This window comes from Anarhichas minor, unplaced genomic scaffold (assembly GCF_050575085.1).
Source record: "Anarhichas minor isolate MPS153535 unplaced genomic scaffold, ASM5057508v1 ptg000010l, whole genome shotgun sequence".
NCBI classification, from domain to species: Eukaryota; Metazoa; Chordata; class Actinopteri; order Perciformes; family Anarhichadidae; genus Anarhichas; species Anarhichas minor.
In genome coordinates, this window is record NW_027466456.1 from 10,727,699 (window position 1) to 10,750,702 (window position 23,004).

Consider the following 23,004-nt stretch of genomic DNA (forward strand, 5'->3'; position numbering starts at 1 on the left):
ACTCGGAAGTACAATGGGGTAGGGAACTCATTTACAATATAGCCAATTCAAAATAAAAACAAATCCTAATCATCAAGAAACACAGACTAAGAAACCTAAATGATAACTACTGAAAGAGTAGAAATACTAAAGCCGTAAGAATAACTTTCTGTGGGAAAGTGGGTTATCAAGATAAGGTATGTGGTAGTAAGTTTAAGTGGAAGTGGCTGGACTCTCCTAGGTGTGTGTGTGTGTGTGTGTATATTATGTGTGTGTGTGTATAATGTGTGTGTGTGTGTGTGTGTGTGTGTGTGTGTGTGTGTGTGTGTGTGTGTGTGTGTGTGTGTGTGTGTGTGTGTGTGTGTGTGTGTGTGTGTGTGTGTGTGTGTGTGTGTGTGTGTGTGTGCAGTATGTGTGTCCCCCTATTCCCCTCACACAAGAATTCCTTGAGTGCCCTTGTTCCACTGCCTCTGAACTCAGATGTGGTGTTTTGTAGCTGCTATCCATTTACCGTGGCTATAAGGGGGAACTGATATATATGCCCGCAACAAGTGCAGACTACACTGCTCTCTTGTTGGCACCGTGTAACTTGGTGCCAAGCATCGTGTTCAATCTAGTTCATAGACTCACATCAATGTTATTGTGAAAAAGTAAATTAGGCACGACCAAACTAACCATAGTCACAGCAGTCAACATACCTCAGAGTCTTTTATATAATCTGTTTGTAGTGGGAGAAAACATCAACATCAGCCGTGGTCATTTCATTATTTGATTGCATACTGCCACTGCATACTCGAGTAGTCTTTTGTGACCATCATGTTTCAGATTTAGCTTGAACACACCTTTACGTTCACCACAAATGATGTCATTTTTATCTGATTTACTATCCTTGTCTTGTGCAGGAAGATCTAATGGAGACAGACCTTGATATAGAGGAAGTTCTCCAACCACAGCCCAGGGAACTGTCTGGGGAGAGTCTGCTCACTACCGAGTACCTGGGAGTAAGAACAAAATACATACACTTAGTACACTCCTCATCATGCAAGGTTAAATAAACACGTTTTTTTAGAAGACACGTAAACCGTTTAGAATAAGGCGGACGAGCCAGCTACACATAAGCAAATATTGAGTTTGTACTGCCCTGTGCATATTTATTGCAAAATGGCTAGAGGAAGATCACAAGCAAGACAGAAGTGTCTAAAAACACAGACAGACAACTATTTGGAAGAGATTGTTGTCATCACCATCGTGCTGCATTTACACTGAATTAGTAACTAACCACTGTGTCACCTCATAAAACTTCTGTTTCCCTTGATTTGAATTTAAGGCCTCTAGATGTGAATCATACACCAAATCGAATGGCTCTGAATATCCCTGTGTCATACCAGTTACTCATTATTGTAATCGCTCTTCAAGATTTTTTTCTATTCATTCCGGGTTCAGTGTCTGCATGACCTCATGTCTCGCTGTTTAGAGATGGCAACAGGTAAAACAAATGAACACAGATATATAACCTTTATATACATTATCTTGTGTTTGTGTTGTGTAGATTATGACCAACATGGCAAAAGTGAAGAGGAAGTCAACCCCTCTGTCACGACCAAGCGTTGATGAACCCCTCCAACGGCCAGTCACCCCAAGTTCTCATCGTCATTTCAACGCAGTGTAAGTTACACACACACACAGACAATATCAGACCGTCTAAAATGCAGTTCCATCTTGCTCTCATGCTAATTCGTGGTGCCTGTGTGTGTCAGGTGGACTATAGGGGGCAAGATAAGGTTTCGTTTCTTGCTCTTGCTGAATTGTTCATGTACTGTAAAATAATGAGTCAGCAGGAGGAGATTGGAACTGGAGCTGCTTTGTACTGAAAGGCAGAGCATTGTCAATAAAACAACCTGTAATTCAGGGTGAAGGGATGAAGGGAAAGTGTTATTTCAGAATAATGGATATGACAGCTGTAAGGGAACGGTGGACTGCACATGACCTAGCCCCAGAGCATCAACTCACATCGACTCACAGCAAGTTATTGATGTGCTGGTTTTATTACTAACTAGAACCAACAGTATTGCTAACCCTGAATTATATATCATGTTTAGATATAAAGCTGTACAACCATGAACAGGTAGCACCAATGAAGATCAGGAAAACCATTAAGATAAAGGTTTTAAGATGTGAGATAAATACAATGATACAAACTACAAATATGATGCAATACCTGAGCTTTATTGTTTGTGTCAATGTGTAGGGATTATCGATGCGACGGCCAGGGGGATGAAGGTAACCGGCACAGGGGATTCCCCCTTAGCAGACAGAAGAGCGAGGAAGGAAGCCTGCCTCCTTCTCGATACAACTCCCGACCTCCGACACGCTCCGGCAGTCGGCCCAGCACTGCTGACTCCCTACGCCACAGTATCGGTGGGTGGATGATGTCATTTACCTCCCAAATGTCATTTACCAATACATTTATACAATTGATAGCGGTAGAGTAAAAAAATGTAATTTGGTTGATGTGGATTTATTTGGTGTGATGCCCAGTGTCCACTTGGCAAGGAAGCACTTTCTATTTCCTCATAAGGGATAAAGACCAAATGGCTCAAGACCTATTTTGATTTTCTATATTAACTAACGTCAGCGTGGCATCAGGTTGTGCTCACTGTTACGTTGTTTTATTTAAGTTCTGATTCATAATTCCAAAAGTAGTGTGATGAAGCTCTAATATGTCCGTCCTCTCAGACTCAGAGTGCGGCCGGTTGTCCCAGGAGTCCGAGTTGGACGGGCCATTCGAAGGGCGAGCCAGAAAAGGTTGTTCCCAGGAGGAACACAATGGACAATCCGCCAGGTAAACCCACACACACATATGTTAACTGCACACACACACACACACACACACACACACACACGCCGACGCCGACATTATGAGGAACTGTGTGTTCTCATGAATGTTGCTGCAATTTAATGGTTGCAACAACAAGAGGTCTTCAACTTGAGCCTCATTCCATTTTTTAAGTTCTTTTTCATATGCATTACAAGCAGTGCAGTTCAATGAACAGTTTGTGCTCTGGCTACCTCTTTATGACACAACATAGGATATAAAATACATCTATGGAAGTGCTCCAGCCACAGCATGTTCCAACAGGCTTGAAGAAGGTGGATGACCATTTATGGTACCCTGGCCTTATATACAGTCCCTCTTGAAAGAGGCCTGTTGTATTTGCAAATTCTCAGTCCAACAGAAGCGAGTGGGCAAACCTATTGACGGTTAGAGCGCGAGGTCTGTGTGAAATCAATCCAAGCAATTCCTATGTGCTGCCATTCTCTCTCTCTCTCTCTCTCTCTCGCTCTCTCTCTCTCTCTCTCTCTCTCTCTCTCTCTCTCTCTCTGTGTGTGTGTGTTACAGAGAGTCATTTGCTCAGTTAGAATCATTGATTTCAGTCAGGGTGAGCTGTGGGTTATGAAAATAACAGAAACTAATGGATTTAAGATAAATACAACATAGGAAACACGTTTATTTGTAAGTGAAAAGAGAAAAGAATAACAAACCTCTGTGTGTGTGACTTCAAAAGAAGCACAAGAATAGAAAGAATACAACAATAACACCAATAAAAGGTCTTCGGCTTGTGTGTGCATTTAGTCAGTTGTTTGGTAGCAACTACCATAAAAGAGAGCCACAGTAGGACTGTAACGGAATGATGCAAACTAGTACAAACAGTGGGAGTCAGCTGAGGTTCCTGTGAAACCCTGAGGTGTGTGTTTGTGTGTCTGTGGAGAGAGTAATGTTCTGCACCGATCTGTGACTCAGCACCGCCAAGCTGGTCTGTGAGTCTGTGACATGCGTTTAAACGAGCAGTTCCCACAAAGAGACCCATTCAATCAACCCTCCCCACTTTCTCCTCTCCTTTAAATCCCAGGGGAACTTGACTCCTGAATTCCGCCCCAAGAATAATGACTCCCAGGAAACCGCTTCAGTTACCCCCCCCCCCCCCCCCCCCCAAATAAAACCGTAAAACACCTTTACAATACAGACTTCAGTAGCCGCATTTCACCCCAGTTTTGGAGACAAGACTTTTATATTCACGACACAGTCATTGATGTTTCGGTGAATAGAATCTTAGCAACACGGCAATTTGGCAATTTTCTTTTTTTTCCAGGAAAAAGCTCTGCTTCAAACTTATTCAAGGCAACCCCTCGGGGGGCAGCCAGGCCTCTTTCCATTCAGACTTCAGAGGCCTTTTTCCAAAAGACAACAATTTTATAACCCGATATAAAGTAGCTGCCAAATATTGTGTAATTTGCATAAAAGGATACATAGTGAAAGAAGACACAGTGGACTCATGACTATGAGATTTGTTTTGTTCTTTCAGAAATATTTAGCCTGATCCTAAAAGCTAGAGACACCCTGCCTCTAATTTTCATCACCTTACTTATGATATTGAATCCCAAGCATAATATAGAGTTGCAGTGTATGCATATATTAATGAAGGCGGTACGGTATGGATAACCCTACTGATAGCTGTCCATACTGGGTATCTTGGGAGTATCGATAAACCAGTCTGGCACAATATCGCCATAAGTGGAGGCTATCGACTGAAACAAGTGAAATGGACGCTATCGAGTGTCAAAGGCAAGAGGCTTGTGCAAGGTGGATGTTGTACCCAGGAATGCCGTGATTTCAATGCTATGAAACCTTCTGTGGAATGAGATCTGTTCATGGCAGTGGTGTCACATGGCTACTGAGCAGCTCAATAGATAAAAGGATAACCTCTCTGAATAATCCTTTTAACCGTAAGCAAGTGAGAAAGAGCTGTAGTAGCTGACATGAAAAGAGAAATAATGTCTGTAAAAAAAATAAAATCAACAAAGGACAGTTTTTGTCATTTCTCAGGAGGCTGTCTTGCTTAATCTAGCCTTAATATTGAAAACAATATGTTATTATGTTTTATTTTGACTATTTTTCATTTGACGATGTCTGTTTCCACAATATCTTTTTTGTTGATTACTGTGCAAAGCAAAACTGATGATTTATTTCTTCTTTGTCATCATTAGCGATTATGTCCCTGCAGTTACAAGCCACCCCAAGATTCCCCGTACACCCGACGCAGCAGACAGCCAGAGCGTCGGTGATCACCGGGTTCGAGGCCCCGCTCTGGCACCCCAGTTTTGCAACTCGGAGCCTCAGCAGAGCAGCCAGCCAGGCTCCGCCAGCTCCACGGGAGGAAGGGGGAAACAAAGTGGAAGTAAGCACATGCCCGCCAGCCGGTGTTGGCAAAACTTTGGCTCTGGCTTCTGCTTCAGTTATCCCCCCAAAACGTAAAACACCTTTACAATACAGGAAATACAGACATAAAAAAATCCTTATATTTCTATGCTAATATTATAATACAATAAATCAGGGAATTTCACTGGCAAATTAGCCACAAAGAAATTGGCTACGTTTGGATAATCCTGGTCATTAAACAACAACAACAACTGACAAATCAAAGCACTTCATCTCATTGATGCAGGTGAGAGTCCTCTAAATGCAATATTACCATTACAGTACAACTCTTCCACGGTCGCAATTGAACTCGGTCTCTGTCGGTCTCACCAATTTAACAGCCGAGAAATAGTTCATTTTCCCGCTCCTTTCAAACTGAATAAAAGCGGACTTACAATAACAACAAGACAAAAGTGGAACTTACTGTAAGATGACAAGTCGTATTTCCAGTTCCCGTGAAGCTCACAACTTGAGATACACATCGTGTTTCAACTGGAATTCTGTAACAAAATCTGCCTTTACTCAAAGCTGTTGCATAACTGTGTTTCCAGTGATGACACTCAATCATCAGTTGGCAGTTATCAAACAAGTAGTTTAGAGCTCACATATTCATTCACAATTGTTGTTCATAGCACTCACAGTTGCCTTAGCCAGTTACATTTAACAGGCTCTGAGTCTTTGGACTTCTCAGCAAGCTTTGAGCATTGCGTTTATAATGTCTACAGCCTTCCTTGTCCTTTTGACTTTCTCCTTTGCAATCCTACTAAAGAGTATTATTATGTTGCTTTCTTTCTTTTTAAAATAATAACAAAAGAGCAGCGAAGATGGCCCGGGGCCAATACAACAGCTCTCACAAGAACAAGGCCGGTCGAATTGCCTTTAGATGGAGGAGTGGACAGAACATCCAAAAAGGATAAAACTATAGCCTTTGGATCTTATTATTCATCTGAAGCAAGAGTTACAGCATGAACATATTTATTGTGTTGGCAGTACATATATGACTGTTGGAAGAAATCAAAGTATGGCATTCGTATTTTCAGCCCTTATGTATTTGTTGTTATCTCCACATCTTAAACTTCAAACTTGAGTCACTGCAGTGAAGAGGGCCTGAGCCGCTGCTCTGGTACTCTTAGTTGGGTGATAACATCTCCCCATGCTCTCATGCATCTTAACTGCATTTGATGAGCGAGTACCTCCGGCTCTTACGCCGGGTGCCCTTACCATGCGGCCTGTAATAGGGCCTAATGGTTCGTCCAAGCCCCCCACATCCTCCTGTGTGTGTGTTGTACTTATGAGGTCTGGCAAGTGTTAGACATCTATCGGATGTCATTTAATCGTAGCTCCACTTAAAGGGCAATAAGCAGGCGCACATGACAGGACAAACAAAATAAGTACACTTTTACTGTGAGCATCTTTAGCTTTTATTGATATGTTTCCTGCTAGGTTTTTTAAAATTTTGTTCTTGAGACACTATCTTTTCAATTTATTTTCACTTGAATGCAGTTTCTGCTGACTGTCGGAGGTTATTATGCCTAATGTTCTCTGTTTGGTGGAGTCTGGCTGCAGAGAGACCCACCACATGCTGAGACAGGAACCCCTTTAGGCCCACTTTTGGTAAACACATCCGTTGTGACTGACAGAGACGCTCCTTTGGCTGAAGGAAGATAGGGGAGGCGTTTTCATAGCTGACCACCCACTCAGCCAGCGCAAACAAGGAGAGGACCTGCCTCGCCATGTTGAGAGGATGGAGAAAAGAAAACGGCATTATCCTCCCCAAGTCATGTTGACAAGGCTGACTTCACGTGATGACAGTTGCTTGTTATGTTGCCGTGCAGCTAGAGAAAGTAGAGGAAGCGCCGCAGTATCTCTTTGGACTGTCACTCTGGGCCTGAGTGAAAAAATGTGATGAGGAAGTCAGGTTTTCTTTTCTCACAAGTAGGAAGGAAAGAATGTAAGAGAACCAAAATCTTGGATTTTAAGTTTTATCAAGATAACAGATCTTAACCTTTATTTTTCTTGTGTAAAGTTGAATGAAGACACGTGTTTACATTCAGTAGTTTGGGGGAAACCTTCCTGCCAAAATAAAACTAATGAAAGGAATTGAAAAAGTCAAATAATGTTGTGTGAATAATGACGAATGAAGGCCTTTTTTACATTCATCTGCTGAAGGGAGGAAAACACTCACATCGAGCACAAATGAATATTACAAGCAGATTTATATCTGTTTGTGTGTCCCACTGGCTAGCTAATGGCCACCGCTCTGCAGTGTGCTCATATCACCAACAACACCCCGTCCAGGTAAACAATGTTAGCTCTGTCAGCACTGTTGCCGTTGTTTCCACAGTTCATACTCTTAGCACTGTTAGCTGCTAGCCATGTTGAGCGCTGAGTGAAGGGCAACCCCTCAATCATAGTTTTGCTCAGAGTTCCTTATAGAGCTTCTTTAAAATATTTTCTTTTCATTGATAAGTTCAAATCTGACTGTCCTTTACCGTCTCCTCATCTCAAACCCCACATCCCTCCCTCCTTCCCTCCCTATTCTCTTTCCTCCTTCAGGCAGCCAGTCAAAGAGGAGGTGAAGAGGGAGTTGTCACCATGGAATAGCACTATCTCCCCGGGAGCATCGGGCTTCCTGTAACATCATCCCCCGAGGTTGTGATCAGGGTCAGGGCAACAGAGATGGCCGAGGATCAGCAGCAGCAGGACTAGGGGCTTAAACAATGCGAAGCATTGTGGCTCTCCGTTTTTTTTTTTCTTCCCCCCTTTTGGCTTCAGCACAGACTTCTGTAACGTGATATAGACAATAACCACAACCCCCAGCCGTCCAACCCTGTGTCACTTGTAGTCTTAGTTGGCCCTGCATTTCTCCACTCTCTCATCAAGGTGATAGTTGGCCCACCTAAATATGTGCAACATCCTCCAGCCGTGAAAAAAAGTCACCTGCAACAAGATGCGGGTAATCTAACTCGAACGTATAGCTCTGACTCGGGGCAGTTCAAGGGAAAAAGTTTCCGGTTTTCACTAAAGACCTTTTTTTAAATTTTTTTTATAAACCCTCAATATCTGTATTTAAGTCTGAATACAAGCTGACGTGTTCAGACTTAAACACACATGGTTTTACCTGTTTTTTAACTACACATAAACCGGGCATGAATGGTTTAGGATACCTGACAGAACTAGGCATAGAGATACAATGTATTATCATTTTTCTGTGAATATCACAAAGTGTATTTCATTTGAAATGAGGCATGGCCAGGACTCCTTTTGTCTTTGAATTGATTGCACAGATATTAATCAAGCTCTCATCTTGATTCTACAAATCTGTCATCCTGATTTTCACCACGTACTGTATATATTAATTTTTGACTGGTTGAAAATATCCATCCACATGAATAAATCATTTTACCGGCTTTACTTCAAATATTACACATTGTCTCATATCAGAGTAGCTGCTCTTGTTTAACTTATGCTTCAGGAACTGTTTACAGAAAGACACAGGTCTTGACACGAGTGGTCAGGCTAGTGCTAGTTTATATATATATATATATATATATATATATATATATATATATATATATATATATATATATTTTTTTAGAAGTGTTTATGTCTATTAACATACACCACCATCCTGACAAAACAAACAAACTTGAAATTGTGTGAACGTCTTAAATCCAGCATCGTTTGCATTGTACATTTGCACTGTTTTCCAGGTGTGGTGATGTACAGTCTATTTATGTGTATTACTGCATTTTTGTTGTGATCCATTTTGATACTGTTCAAGTGGTTTTAAATAAACGTGCGACATGTCACCTGTTTTCTGGTCTTGGAATCTATATCCCATTAGCCGCTTTATTGAATTTCTCAATTTGATGATGCAGTTTAAGCTCTGCGCTACATCCTGGTTGGCTACTGCTAAGATCTGCAGCACAGTCCTGAATCATAAAACACTTCCTCTTGCATAATAACTGCCAGCTGGCATATGGTGCCCACACAGTGTTGTGTGCCCGTCTTTGTGTTGCAACTCTGCAAAGGTAAAAAAAAATCTTGTGTTCAACTCATCAAGATGTCACACAGCAGGAAGATTTCTGCTCTCGTATCGTGTTGTAAACTGAAAGCTATGCCACGCTCGCCAACTCAGCTGACAGCTCTGCCCTCACAAATGTTCTGTGGACATGCTGAAGTTTTCAATTAAAGTCCCCATGAATAATTACAATTAGCATTCAAGACTCATACTCTAGGATCTGTTGTCACTCGTTGCCACTGGATGCTTGCGGTCAGTTTACACCAGCACTCTCTTACTTAACCCATCGGCTGCTTTGACAGAAAGTGACCAAGGTTTAGTTTCTCATGGGGCAACGGAGAGTTCATAGAGGACATGGACGACAAAGATCCTTCACCGGTGACAAGGCTGGAAAAGTAATCGTATAAATTCAAACTGGTCAAGGTTTTGCAAACTGTTGGATCTGTGTAAAGCACTGCTGTTCATTCTCAGCACACAAATGCTTTGTCGTTAAAGACTTGTGTGGAATGATTAAGAATAATGATCTATGGTGACGTGGCATTGCTGGCAGCAACTTTCCCTCTCTGCTTTCAGGTATGCAATCACTGATGAAGGTCATAAAAAGGAAAGGAAGGAATGAGAAAGGTGTGTAAAAAATAAAAACACATTTGTACACAGTCCAAAACAACGAATCAGTCAATTCCCTCTTTTTCCAAGTCTTAACGAAATATAACTCAACACGTTGACTGTTGCCCTCCTGGTGTTCCCCCAGGCGATGTTCCCCCTGGTGTCGCCAGGGGGAACATCGCCCCCCCCCCCCCCCCCCCCCCCTCTATGGGTGTCATCAGTGCTGACTCTCAAAATAAAACGCAGAAGGATACGCACAGGTGTAAATAATGAAATGAATGATAGACAAATTCCACTGAGCTGCTTCCGTTTCAGGCTCCTGGTATTGTGCATGCTGGATCACTGTCACACTGTCATGACTTACTGAGACACTTGAATGGGTTAATGTTAAACCCGTTAATGTCATTAGTAACAACTGTGCTTTTCCTGTTATGACAAGTCCAAATGTCTGCTGTGTAAAAGGACCATCTTCAAACAGATGCCCTACTAAAAGACGCACTGTATATCACAAGTAACTAGTTATGTTCCTGTGATTAAGATGTTAACACCTAGCCAGGACTTTACTTAATAACACACAGATATATGTAAAGGCTGCGGGATTGATGTATCGCTAGTCTTTCTAACTTCCACGCGTGGTCCCCTGAGTCATGACATGTTCAGCGATTAACACTGTGGACGTTGCCGGTGAGCAGCAGCACAATGCGAGGAAACAGGCCGCACATGAGGAGTGACGCACTTGTAGCAGGTGGCCATGTGACCCTGAGCTCCAGCCACGCTGCTGCTGTCCAGCTGTAACGGCGACGGAGAGGAAGCTGCTGCAATCTATCAAAACAAAATGTGGATAACGACTCGGGATAGGGCTTACAGATATGGAAAAATCATCAAACAGTTATGGCTTTTATAACACTGAAGATATTTCCAGCGAGTGCAGGGAAACACAGTTCAACCCCATGGCGTATCTGGTACACCATTCCAGCTTTAAAAGGCTGTAAAGCAATTGTATTGTTATCAAGGCTGGATTATAAACAAGGCAGAGTCAGCAACTGTGCCACATGATCCTAGAACTCCAAGAGCCCTGAAAGGTCCCAGGTTCCCTTTTGTCTTTTGGTTGATTTGATTGAAAGTTGACATGGTAAGGGTATTTCACAGGGTCTTTCCGTGTTACCGCATCTTGAGAGCCTGTCTTGAAGGGGAAGCCTTGTCATTTTGTGCTCATATGTTGCATATTCCTAAATGAATGTCTTTAATCAATTCAATCCGTAACAAATCTGTCATAGCATTGAACAACTACAAATTGAGTTGGAGGAACATGGTTTAATGGGTGCCCTCTTGCAGGTAAAACTGGCAGTGATTATCCAGGAACACAATGAAGATTTTCACGTCTTTGGGGTTTCTTTATTTCTGCTTTTTAAAACTTGGGTCTTTGTAGTTTCGGCAATCACTCCCTTTGGTCATCATACCAATTTACTCATCTGAGGAAGCAACTGCCCACCTCACGGCTTTACAACAGAGCTCATTAGAATGAGCATCATGTGCTGTCAGACAAACAAATCCCAACTTTAGCCATGTTACATTTGAAATTGCAAACAAAAGTGGATTTCGATTTGCATTATCAGCAAATGCAATGGGACAATTTTGAACCAAAACAGCTTTTTAAATTTGCACAGCAGGACTATGTAATAAAACCTTCTACTTTGACTTTACTTTAAAAGTGTTTCAGTGACCTGGAGACTCGTTTAGGACCTTGTTCTGCATTTCCTTTAAAGCTATGTTGAGAAAACTGACCACATCCTTGTATCTCTACAAATAATCTGGTGAGAAAATGTGCTCATAATGTTGACCAAAGCTACAAAACTAAGACCCAGTTCGGGATTTTTTTTTTTTTTTTTTTTTTGAAGACAAGTCTTCAACAACAGGAGCATCCTCTACTGAAGAGCCCTAACTGTCATCAGGATCAGTGGCACCCATTTCAGATTTGTTTGTCAGTAGACAGCCATGTGCTCCACTGATAAAACGTGACGCCAACCAACAAATGACAGCGTTTCAGCGTCTCTGTCTCCTGAACCTCCCGTTTCCTCTTGACTGGTCCTTTTGAACGGATAGATAGAGGTGACCCCCACAGCTTCCCTTTTGTCGTAAACACTTGAAGCTGTGTGTCTTTCCTTCCAGGTTCATTAAAAAGACATCATTACATATCGACAGAAGGCATTCTTGTCAGAGCTTTGGATATGTTCAAAAACAAGCTTTTGTCAAAGTTAAAGAGGGTTCTCATCAAACAGACCAAAGACTAAAGCTTATTTGGAATTCACCTTTTACATTTCTGACCTTCTCAGGAATGTCCTCACAAACTATATCCATTAACTTTTAGCATGAATGCGCGTACACTTTCTCTGTGTGCACACACTCGAACAAACCTGAACTGTGGGGTTTGCGTGCTTTATGGGAAACAGTAAATGTCCGTCTAAGGCTGTTGATTATTGAACAGGAAGGGGATAACAGATTAATCACTGTCACAGATGACAGCTGCATCGGCTTAACAGCAAGCCACGCTGGTTGCTTTCCTCTGGGATTTCCTACAGGCACCGAGGGTTTATTGTCCGTGACGACGCCAACGTTTCGAGAATTAAGCGTGGCAGTTGATTCTCTAAATTGAAAACAACAGTTAATAATCTAAACTCAACTCAGAGACCATTCAGAAAGGAGGCGGCGCTGTCAGTTTTCTGTATCTGTGTCACATGGATTATGCCCCATAGGATAGTAGCTGCAGGTCCTGAGCCTATTAACTCAAAATGGGAGAAGTAACACATATTAGTATTGATTCTTTTGCCCCATAGCCACCGAAGTAAATATTTTTCATAAGCCACATATCCTCTGAACATCCTGACACCAAAATGGCATTTTTTTCAGACAAGGTGGGGGGACGGGGGGAGGCGAACACGCAGTTTAGGGGACAGGAAGTGTATACCATTTCAAACCATTGGCAGAGCTTCTGATGCGTCGTCTTTGTTGTTGAGCATCTTTGCTTCAACTGCGGTTCTCACCAACCGTCAGGTTCCTACGGGTGTTTTCAGCCTTCCAGCCTCAGGTAGCAGTAATCAGTGAGCTTACAAGCAAACGAAGAAGACACCAGACTCGGGTTGAGGCTAGGCTTGATAGTTCATACTTGACCCTGAAAACAGAAATTGACAAAACGACCTCAGCTGATGTGGACCCCGAGAAATGAGCTCTACCTATAGTGAGTAAATGGGAGTTAAGATTATTTCGTCAATTTCTCAAATTGTTTTGATGCTGCAAGATGCCAATCACCGAGTGAACATACCAGGTTTCCCAAAATAGCATCATGTAAATCATTCATATCTTTCTTGTGACTTTGCATAAGGGACTCTTCAGGCCTAAATCAGTAATGTATTTGAAACTAATTAAGGTGTGTCAGCACGTTCAAAGCCAGGAACTTTAGTTGGCAAAATCAGCAAGAATTCTGCATTAATTAATTAAATTTTTGAGTGAATTTTTGAGTATTTCAGATTGCCTTTTGTAGCTAGGTGCTGATGGCCTTATTAAAGTTTGTTTTTTAACCCATAGGGGCCTCTGGTTCTTTAAAGAGGGGGCTGGTGTTTATCTATAGCCAAAGCTGACAGGGACATTCATAACACAGCCTTATCACATCGCCTTTGTTCGATCAGCCTTTTCAGAGACGGAGATCCGCAGTTGACGGCTGAGTGGAAAAGAGCGAGGGGGAAGAAAAAGATCCCCTCAAGCCACGTCTTCTTCCCCAGCAGTAAATTCTTTCATGGCGACTGCGGAGTTAGCAGCCAGGGCCCCTCACTTATCTAAAGGAGGAGGGACACGTGAACTTTCTGAGGCTCGTTCATCCCAGTCAGGCTCTTGACAAGAGTCGGGCAGACCAAAGGGGAATCTTCACCCAAGTCCCCCAGGTGTGTTAAACCCAACAAAGGATTAGCATAGACTTCCTCTGAGCCAGAAGAAGCGGCAAGGTTTTCCGTTTCTTCGTAACAGTCTATTTTTCTTACCACCCCTGACCCTCCGGCCCACCTTGACTTCCTCATACTTGCAAAAACCATCGAATCCATTATCATTTATCGTGAGATGTTAAGGTTTCGTGAGATAGGGAACACTCGTATAGACTTTGGTAATCATTAACCTTCTTATAGTTTGGTTTTGATCTTTTGACAAGCGTTTTGAGAACAATCCTTTTTTTAATGATAAAATGCAGTTGCAGTTGAAAACTGTCATATCATGGAGTTTTGACATTTGTCAAGGAAGCTCAACTTATAGAAGAGAAATTTAAACTTTAACATGAAAATCAACAAAACTGCAGTTACTTGGTCATATCCTGACACCAGCCACATGTGAAATTGACTCACTGTGCTCTTAGGACTTAGTTTTCCTTGGCTGATGCCTCTGTTAGACAATCAGCGACAAACGCTGCCTTTCCAGCCAAGGGAAAGATGAGGGACCGTGGTATCCATCACCATCTCACTCCTCTGCAGCACTTGCAGAGCCTGAATCCACAGAGAGGGAAAAAAACAACCAAAACGGGAAAAAAAAAAAAAACACCGCCAGCAGGCAACAGGATGCACATGGCCCTGAGAAGGATGGCTGGTTGGATCCAGGAAATGGAGAGAGGAGGAGAGGAAGGAGAAAATTTGGATCGCAGCTGTGTTCGGATTGAAAAAAATCCTGTTTTGAAGCTCAGAGAGACATTGTGTTGTTCTTTCCCCAGACCATAAAGAGGTGGAAGAGTACAGTTTGCCACAACAAGGGTTAAGTGCGTTTGTGGTGGTGACCTCTGTGCAATCCGCCATTCACCCATCACCAGTTTGAAGATCAAACATCAACACTATTTGTTTACAGTGCATTACTCATATTTTGGTGTGATTTCTCAGATTGTAAGAGAAAGCCAAACTTGGTCTTGCTTTTGATTTCCAGTAAATAGATAAGATCTGTAAGTCGTGTTGCAGGAATGCATTCATCAAAAACCGGAACTTGTCTTGACAACTATTTCCAACAACCTGGCTATAAAAGTGACACATCAAATGACGTGTCACTTTTATAGGCCGTCAAGTATTTGAAATCCTTTGTTACACAATGTCTGTGAAAGGCCGGGGAGCTGATAAAGACCCGTGGTGTTTGCTCCTTAACACCAGGACCTCTTGCTGACGTCAGTAGCATACCGGAAAGCTCGCAGTATAATAATATCACCAATAATTAAGTGAATCATTGCGGCTCTGTTAGTTATCTAGGCTGTTCCTGGCCAACGGTATAAACCTAAGAAATTTCACAATTCCACTTCCTTAAGTTTCCATTGTGCAAGTACATACTTTTGACACCATTCCTTCCTTATTATTTATTTGAATACGTATTCCTATATTGTGTCCGTTTCATTTGTAAAACACATTGAAATAAGAGTTTTTCATTTGAGGTGGCTTGGTCAGTTCATATCTTTACCTTCACTTATTAAAGCTGTATCAGTCAAACCGGGGCCACTTGAGGGCAGAAAAACCATCACCATATCTCTGCTTATATCGTTTTGTATGGCGAACGTGGTAGCAAACAACTGTCCACCCACACATCCAAGACACACAAAGGAACATTACCTGAATACCTCTCCTTTTTTTTGCTCTGTTTTGGCCCCCACTGTATGTCTGCTGCTGCAACACATTCTCATTCCCAACTCGTCAAATACTGCAGATTTTCTATTTGAACTTCCATGTTCACAGGAGACGTAGTTTCCGCTTGTTTCATGGATATATATCTTCTATTTTTTTAAATGCTGGTTCTTATAAAGGTCTTTATTCACCTCTGGCACACTGAATGAAAATAACAAAGTTTTCTCTTATGTAATCAGTTTTAAGTTAAATTCTTGATTTATTGATATCTGAGCATCTCTGGAGAAGTAGGGTGAGTTTTTAACAGCGAGTATCTTAGTGCGTAACTCAGGTACTCTACTTAAGCACGTTCTTTACTTGAATATTTGCATTTTATGCCACTTCATATACTGCAGAATATTTTACAATATGGTACATTGTTATAGAATAAACTATTAGCTCTATATAACGTGATTCAAAATAGATCCACCTCGATGCTGCGTTTACACATAAATGTCACCAAACCAATGATCCAGGATGCATAATAATCCCACTGAGACGGGAAAATCCGACTCCTACTGATGCAGGAGAAACTAAAGAAATGCAATGTTGACTCTGTCATGGGGAATAGTATATGGTGGAGCACGTGCACGTGCATGTTCACTAAATCCTTTGTGCGTTTCCTCCCTATTCGCTCCTCGCCACATCCTGTACGTGTATGTGATCTCTGCGTAACTGCAGCCTTGCCTTTAACAAGACGGACTTCGGCAGGAGTGAGGGCAGTCCTCAGCAGCACAGACCACACCGCGCGCATCTGCATCTGCATCACAGGCACTCTCTCCGCTCCTCTCTATCAACATATCAACAAGACTTTTTTCGATGGAAGGGACTTTTTTATCAATTTGTCCAACAGCCGAAGCGACATAAACTCAAGCGATTCCGGGCTCCATAATCGTGTTTTTTTTTTGTTGGTTTATTGTCTCCAATCAACAGTCTCAGATCATCGAAATCACACGAGAAAATGTAAGTGGCGTCTTCATCATTGTAGGCAAGATGAACAATTTCACAGCATGCTTATTTCAGAGTCCATCCTCTCTTGGATCGCTAAGGCATAAACTACAAATCGTCAAACTCCTGAAGTCACTCATTAAGATTCTAACTTAAGAAAGTGCTTCTGTACATTAAGTGAGCGCTATTTTACCTCAATTAAAGAGCTTATTTTAGCACACACAAAAAAGAAGTAAAGAACAGAATAATGAGCCGTTAATGTGGTTCCAGAATTATTCAGGATTTGTCTTGTTTTTAGTTATTTGGGGGGCGGCTCTCCTTCTTGGCCCCCTGGGAGTGTCTCTGGGGTCCTGACATGACACGTTAGAAATGTGAGAAGCTCCAGGGGGTTCCTACGCTTTCTAAGTAACTTCCACATATTCTTCCAGAAGTGACACTGGTTTGATGGAAAGTGACAAGTGATACTTCACATTAAAAACTAAAGGGGACAACATACCTCTGCTGCATGTCATTTGTTTTAGAGCAAACGATGGCAAGGCCATTACAACATGTAAGGAGGTAACATTCACATTTGACTGTCTTATTATGTAACACAGTGCATGCAAAAAAGTAGTTACAGGGAAAGCACAGAGCGATCATAGTACAATGTCAACCTTTCCTAATTACTTGCTTTGCCGTGGCTTTACAAAGAACAGCAAATATATATATATATATCATGTTAACGTGTGGGAACCTATTGTGATGACAATCTTTCCCTCTTTGCTGGCTGTACATGAAACAGCAGGTATTGTTTTTCCTCTATATTTTTATACCTTTTTTATTGATTTTGGTTTTAACAGTTTATTGTTCCAACTCTTTGAGACAGATGCATGTCCACTGAAAAAAACAAAATTCTGGTGTTTTATCTGCTCCTAAACCTATCGCAGTGATATTGGTTTAGAGATTAAAAAAAAAAAAAATCTATTAACAAAACCACTTCCTTTACTAATGTTTGATCCCATGTTTCAATGTCTGGCAGAGGTCATTGTTTGACGAACTAAATGACTTCTCAATATACATAAATGTATATGAACTCGATCAAAACGGTCCAACATGGTATTAGTACGATTTCGTATTTAGCTTTCCGTCTATCAGTAGGTATTTGAGTTTGATAATTGAATTTGCTGAATCTGACTGGCCTCTGTGATATTTGTCTTTCCCCAGGAGGATCAACAGAGATCGCTGGAGGGTGTACAAGAGGGCGAGTGTCATGTTCTTTCTGGCTGTGGTGGCGCTGACTGTTGTCCAGAGAGGAAGTATCAATATAGGGGCTCCCTTCCAACTTGAGAGGCTGGCTCGCATGGAAGCCTCCGGGGGAGCGGAGCATGGAGCTGCTTCGGAAGGCAAAAGTCACCCGTTCCTGGGGATGAAAAGCTTCTGGAAGGCTAGCAAACGCCAGCCAGTGCCTAAAGCTTGGGCCAAAACGCAGAAGCCCAGGATCACCGAGGACAGCAGAGCCAGAACCTGGGATGTAACCAGCTCCAACTGTACCTCCAACCTCAACTTCTCAAGTCAGGAGTGGTTCACAGGCCTGGAGGACAATTTCAAGCAGTTCATGCTTTATCGACACTGCCGCTACTTTCCCATGCTCCTCAACCACCCAGAGAAGTGCACAGGGGATGTGTATTTGCTCATGGTAGTAAAATCCGTGGCCACCCAGCATGACCGAAGGGAGGTCATCCGAAAAACCTGGGGCAAAGAGCAGGTGGTTGACGGCAAAAAAATAAAGCTCCTCTTCCTTCTTGGTAAACCCTCCAGTGTGGCAGAGAGTGTGCACCACCAGAAGCTAGTGGAGTACGAGGACTACATCTACAGGGATATCCTCCAGTGGGACTTCCTGGATAGCTTTTTCAACCTCACACTTAAGGAGACTCACTTCCTCAAGTGGTTCCACACGTACTGCCCCAGTGTACGCTTTGTCTTCAAGGGGGACGATGACGTCTTTGTCAGCGTGGAGAACATCTTTGAGTTTCTAGAAGGCAGCAACAGTCCAACGGACCTGTTTGTGGGGGATGTGATTTTCAAGGCTAAGCCCATTCGTAACAAGGGAAACAAATACTACATCCCCCAGGCTCTATATCATAAGACACACTACCCTCCATATGCTGGTGGAGGGGGTTTTCTGATGGATGGGACCCTGGCAAGGAGGCTTCACTTGGTGGCAGACACCCTGGAGCTCTACCCCATCGATGACGTCTTCTTGGGCATGTGTCTGGAGGTGCTTCAGGTCACTCCTGTAAAACACAACGCCTTTAAGACGTTCGGCTTGGTGAAAAATAAGAGCAGCAAGTTGAACCGAGAACCTTGTTTCTTTAAGAGCATGATCGTGGTGCACAAGCTGCTCCCGTCGGACCTCATGCACATGTGGAATCTGGTCAACAGTGACCTTGTCTGCTCGCAGAAAGTGGAGCTCCTATAGCTTGAGCTGAGCCGTACCTCTGTGGATACGAGGATGCATGAGAGGCCCGGTAAACCCTCCTTTATGTGGAGAGGGACCATAGACAATATGTAAATGTTGCTGTTTTTTTGGAAGCGTTTTCTCAAAAGTGAAGTAAATTATACAGTTTGTAAAAGTTGTAGAATTGTGTATTTATATTGTCATTTTGAAGAACTCACACTGTCAGCACGCAGATTCAGAGACAACAATGTTAAGGAGACCATTAATGTGAATACACTTCAAAAATGTGGGGTACTAAATTATTATGAAGATCATTAGCAAACAGAACCATGAATATGTATTTGTGTTTGGAGCATAATGTGCATTTAAATTGGAGGGAAATTATGTTTGGTTTATTAAATTTGAAAATAAAAGGGCAGTTACTGTTAGTTGGTGCGCCGAAGTGTTGGGTTCAAAAGCCACTGCACATGCTGCCTAGCCTCCATCTTGGGTTTGTTCTATGTGTTACATAGTTTCACACATTGCACATTGCCTTGACTCGGGGCAGTATGGCATGCTGCAGTGGCCTCACATCGAGTAAGAGAATGAAACAACTCTCTCTACCTCATCGATTCGGGCCAAACAAATATTTAGATTTCATCACTGGTCACCTATTCTACTCTAAGTGTAACCATTATCTTCATACGCAGTACATGGAAGTAAGATTTGAATCACTTTTGTTACGTAGAGGCATTTTTTTGGGGGGCGGGGATGTGACTGACTTGATCTGGACATCTACCACTTCAACACGACTGGAAAAAAAACAATGACACTGTGAATTAAAACTATTGCTGGTACGAGTATATGACATGTTAATTTAATCCCCAATAAAAGGGGGCAAATGTGGGATGGGGGTATTTAATTCAAAGCGTCAGGTGAGCATATTAATGGGATGTTCAATGATCATATAGCTGAATGTTGTGGATGTGGCGGGTGATGATTATGTCGAGGTAATGTAAATACATGAAAATAAAAATGTACATCCAATGTCATTTGTAAATAAAATTCTTGACAGTACATTTGTCTTTGAAACTCTGTCCCGGATCGGTTGCTTTTGTGTTTGGCCGTTATCAGCATCGAACGTCTATGTGAAAATCCACATCAGGTGTTCCAACAATAGTGTCCAGTGTTGACGTGTGGTTATCAGTTACGCAACTAAGCAGTCAAGAAAGCATAATATGCTCAAACAGTCATACGGTAATAATGGTGTACTCAAAACAAGACACGTAATGTTCATTTCATCAATGTTCAGCAACTTAGGCCACACGTGTGTTGCGTGTTCTCTCTCTGCCTGGGAGAAGAAGTTAAAGAGCTTCACTTCCGTAATTCCTACAATGTTTCAATATAAAAGGCTGCTGCATTAGAAAGTTCGCGGAACATCCTTTTTGAAACGTGACACAAATCTTTTATTTTGGGGATGGGAAATATTTATTTTCTACCCACAGTCTATTTTGTACTGAAATTCAGAAAGCAACTGTACATGCTCCGTTTATGTTAAGTATACCGAGCAAAGCTGCTCAGACTGATACTGCAGGGAACAGTGAAGATATTGTTTAGAGCTTTAAGTTGGCCCAAAAAAGACAAAGAGGGGCAAAACAAAACAAATACCTTTCTGTTGTTCCTCACAATCTCTTCCTGGACAAAAACAAGAAAACCGTATAGAAACTGGAACTTCTCTGAATATTGTGTTCCATGAGGGGTGCAATTGCCAACACAGAAGCATAGCTGAAGAAGATTCATGTCGTTAATCTGTCCTGCGTTAAACACAATGAACAAAGGATATGGAGTAAACCTATCTAAGAAAATGTGCTTAATCATCTCTATTATTGCAGCTTTCATTCACCAGTGTGGTCGGCCACATCGTTCACTGTCAAAGATTACGTTTCCATTGAGGTTTAATTGACTTTAATTAATCAGAACAAGGGGCAGAAGCAATAGCAAGCATTCGGGTACTTGTATTATTAGCAGCTGTAAGCCAATTGGTCAGATTTCCTCTGTTTTTCTGGGTCCTGGGGGTAAAGATACTGGCGACATAAGGGTGTGAAATTTGGGGTGACAAGTAATTTATTGGTGGAAGTGAATTCTTCAAAGAAACAGGTGTTTCCCTTCGTGAGAAGGAACCAAATTGTACTTTTATTTTGAAATTGGATTGCAACTTGTGGCAGCTTAAGAACTTTTTGTTTGTTTGATAAAAGGACATTCTTCCCAGATATTGTGCACTATGAATGTCAGTTAACAGTTGAGTGTAGTGCCACTGTAGGTAAACTCATTAAAACAAAACAAAAAAGCGTGTACTGTATGTGTGTGTGTGTGTGTCTCACCCACTTCCTCAAAGCTCTGTCTGGAAAACCTGTAAGTAGAGAGGAACCTGAAACCCACAGCCAAAAGATGTGCCAGTAACAGAGAGTTACATTAAAGGACACACAATTGCTGCTGTATTGTCGTGGGGCGAATTCTGATTTTATTTTCCCAGCCCAAAAAACGCTGACTATGTGGCTGGAAGAATTAACTTGTCAACCACCAGCCAAATTGTACTGTCATCTAGTGTAAATGTCCCACTCTAGTGAGGATATTTGACTGAATGTGAGCCCACACTCAGCTTTCCAACCGGCCTGCAGACCAGGAGCCGATTGTTTGCCGACACTAATTGGAGGAAGCTTTTGATGTCAGCGTGGTCAAAGGGAGTTGGCTGGAAGGAGCTGCAGGCTTTCACACTAGCCCTCTATTTTCTTCAAAGGCCTCTTGGAGCGCCATCAATGTTGAAATTAAAAAGAACATTCCTGAGTTTACAGGCTACTGACGGGAGCTTCTCTGTCAGCTCAGGCATCACAGAACATCTCATTTAGGCCCTGCATGTTATCTCAGCTATTACAAATCATGTGAACTGTATTTAATGTAATTATATTGCTGCTGATCACTTTACAAAACACAGTGTTCCAGATCACCAAATGTGATTTTACATCCAATTGTCTAGTATAGTTTAGTGGGTGGATTATTTAAATCATCAAATTTCAAGTGGACCTTTGTCTTGTAGAGAAACAAATAACAACCAATGGCTGTCTGGAGGATAGGATCATGTTATTTTCAAAAAGCAAACAGGCATGCAAAAACAGCAACAGCTTGCAGAACTAAACAAACAGTAGAAAACGGTGTATGAGACATGGGGGAATGAGAGGCTGAGCGGAAACTGATATCGTTCACTACAAATGAATAAGGTTGTGACCAATATAGAGTATAATGCTTGAAAACAATCCTAATACGTTTGATATTTTAGGAAATACACTTGTTCACTTGCCAAGATTAAGATGGTACGATGATAAGATGGATATCACTCTTTCTGTTTGCTAAATTCAAAGCTACAGCAAGCAGCCTCTTAGGTCAGCTTAGCACAATGAAACGGGGAAACACCTTCACCCACTTAAAATAATCGTTGGGACATTTTGGGAAAGCACGTGCATTTGTTATCTTGCCGAGAGTCTTTAAAGTAAATCTGTAGTTGGAGCTAGCAGCCGGTTAGCTTAGCTTAGCAAAAAGACTGGAAACGGGGGCACAGTTAGCTCCGAGTCTGTCCGAAGGTGTGTGTACACCATGTGACAACCAATAGCTCACCTGCAATGGCGAGCTGCTATAAGATGTCAATGCAAAAATATGTTTTAAATGTCAAAGGCATGTAAATGTAGGCTGTGTTTACATGTGACTTCCTCATACTGAACCATTGAGTCAGCACAGTAAGGCAATACATCATCTCATCGGCCAAAACCGAGAGGTCATCACTGGTATGCCTGTATGTCTGTAATCATCACTGTAAACGTCAGATTCCATGGTATTCGACAATATATTTTGCAAACAACTGAGGCTTTGTGAGGCTTGTTTGAGATTAAAATACTGGCACAACATGAGGCTACATAAAGGTCCCTTTTGATCTAACTTCCACTATTTCGTCCCCATCTGCAAGAATGGGCATGCTGGAAACAATGGAAGTGTTTGTAAAGTAGATGAATTATGTGCATATCCACTCAGCTGATAAAGAGAGTGCAGTCCCTGA

At 42.0% G+C, this 23,004-nt stretch overlaps 2 protein-coding genes across 3 annotated transcripts in view; both read left to right on the forward strand.

Moving 5' to 3' along the window:
• Positions 1-8,796, forward strand: part of armc9 (armadillo repeat containing 9) — a 23,027-nt gene extending 14,231 nt beyond the window's left edge. The window contains exons 20-25 of one of the 2 annotated variants that reach the window (XM_076088125.1): positions 882-980; positions 1,529-1,644; positions 2,228-2,397; positions 2,716-2,821; positions 5,026-5,216; positions 7,793-8,796. In XM_076088125.1, the coding sequence (XP_075944240.1) occupies positions 882-980; positions 1,529-1,644; positions 2,228-2,397; positions 2,716-2,821; positions 5,026-5,216; positions 7,793-7,815 (705 nt within the window). In that variant the 3' untranslated portion in view covers positions 7,816-8,796. Of the gene's footprint in view, positions 1-881; positions 981-1,528; positions 1,649-2,227; positions 2,398-2,715; positions 2,822-5,025; positions 5,217-7,792 lie in introns of those variants that run through there. The other variant, XM_076088126.1, reaches the window with a different exon arrangement.
• A 1,769-nt stretch (positions 8,797-10,565) lies between these two features.
• Positions 10,566-19,718, forward strand: b3gnt7 (UDP-GlcNAc:betaGal beta-1,3-N-acetylglucosaminyltransferase 7). Its single transcript, XM_076087599.1, has 2 exons — positions 10,566-10,657; positions 17,687-19,718. The coding sequence occupies exons 1-2, from the start codon at positions 10,566-10,568 to the stop codon at positions 18,939-18,941; spliced, it is 1,347 nt and encodes a 448-aa protein (XP_075943714.1). The 3' UTR covers positions 18,942-19,718.
• The last annotated feature ends 3,286 nt before the right edge of the window (positions 19,719-23,004 follow it).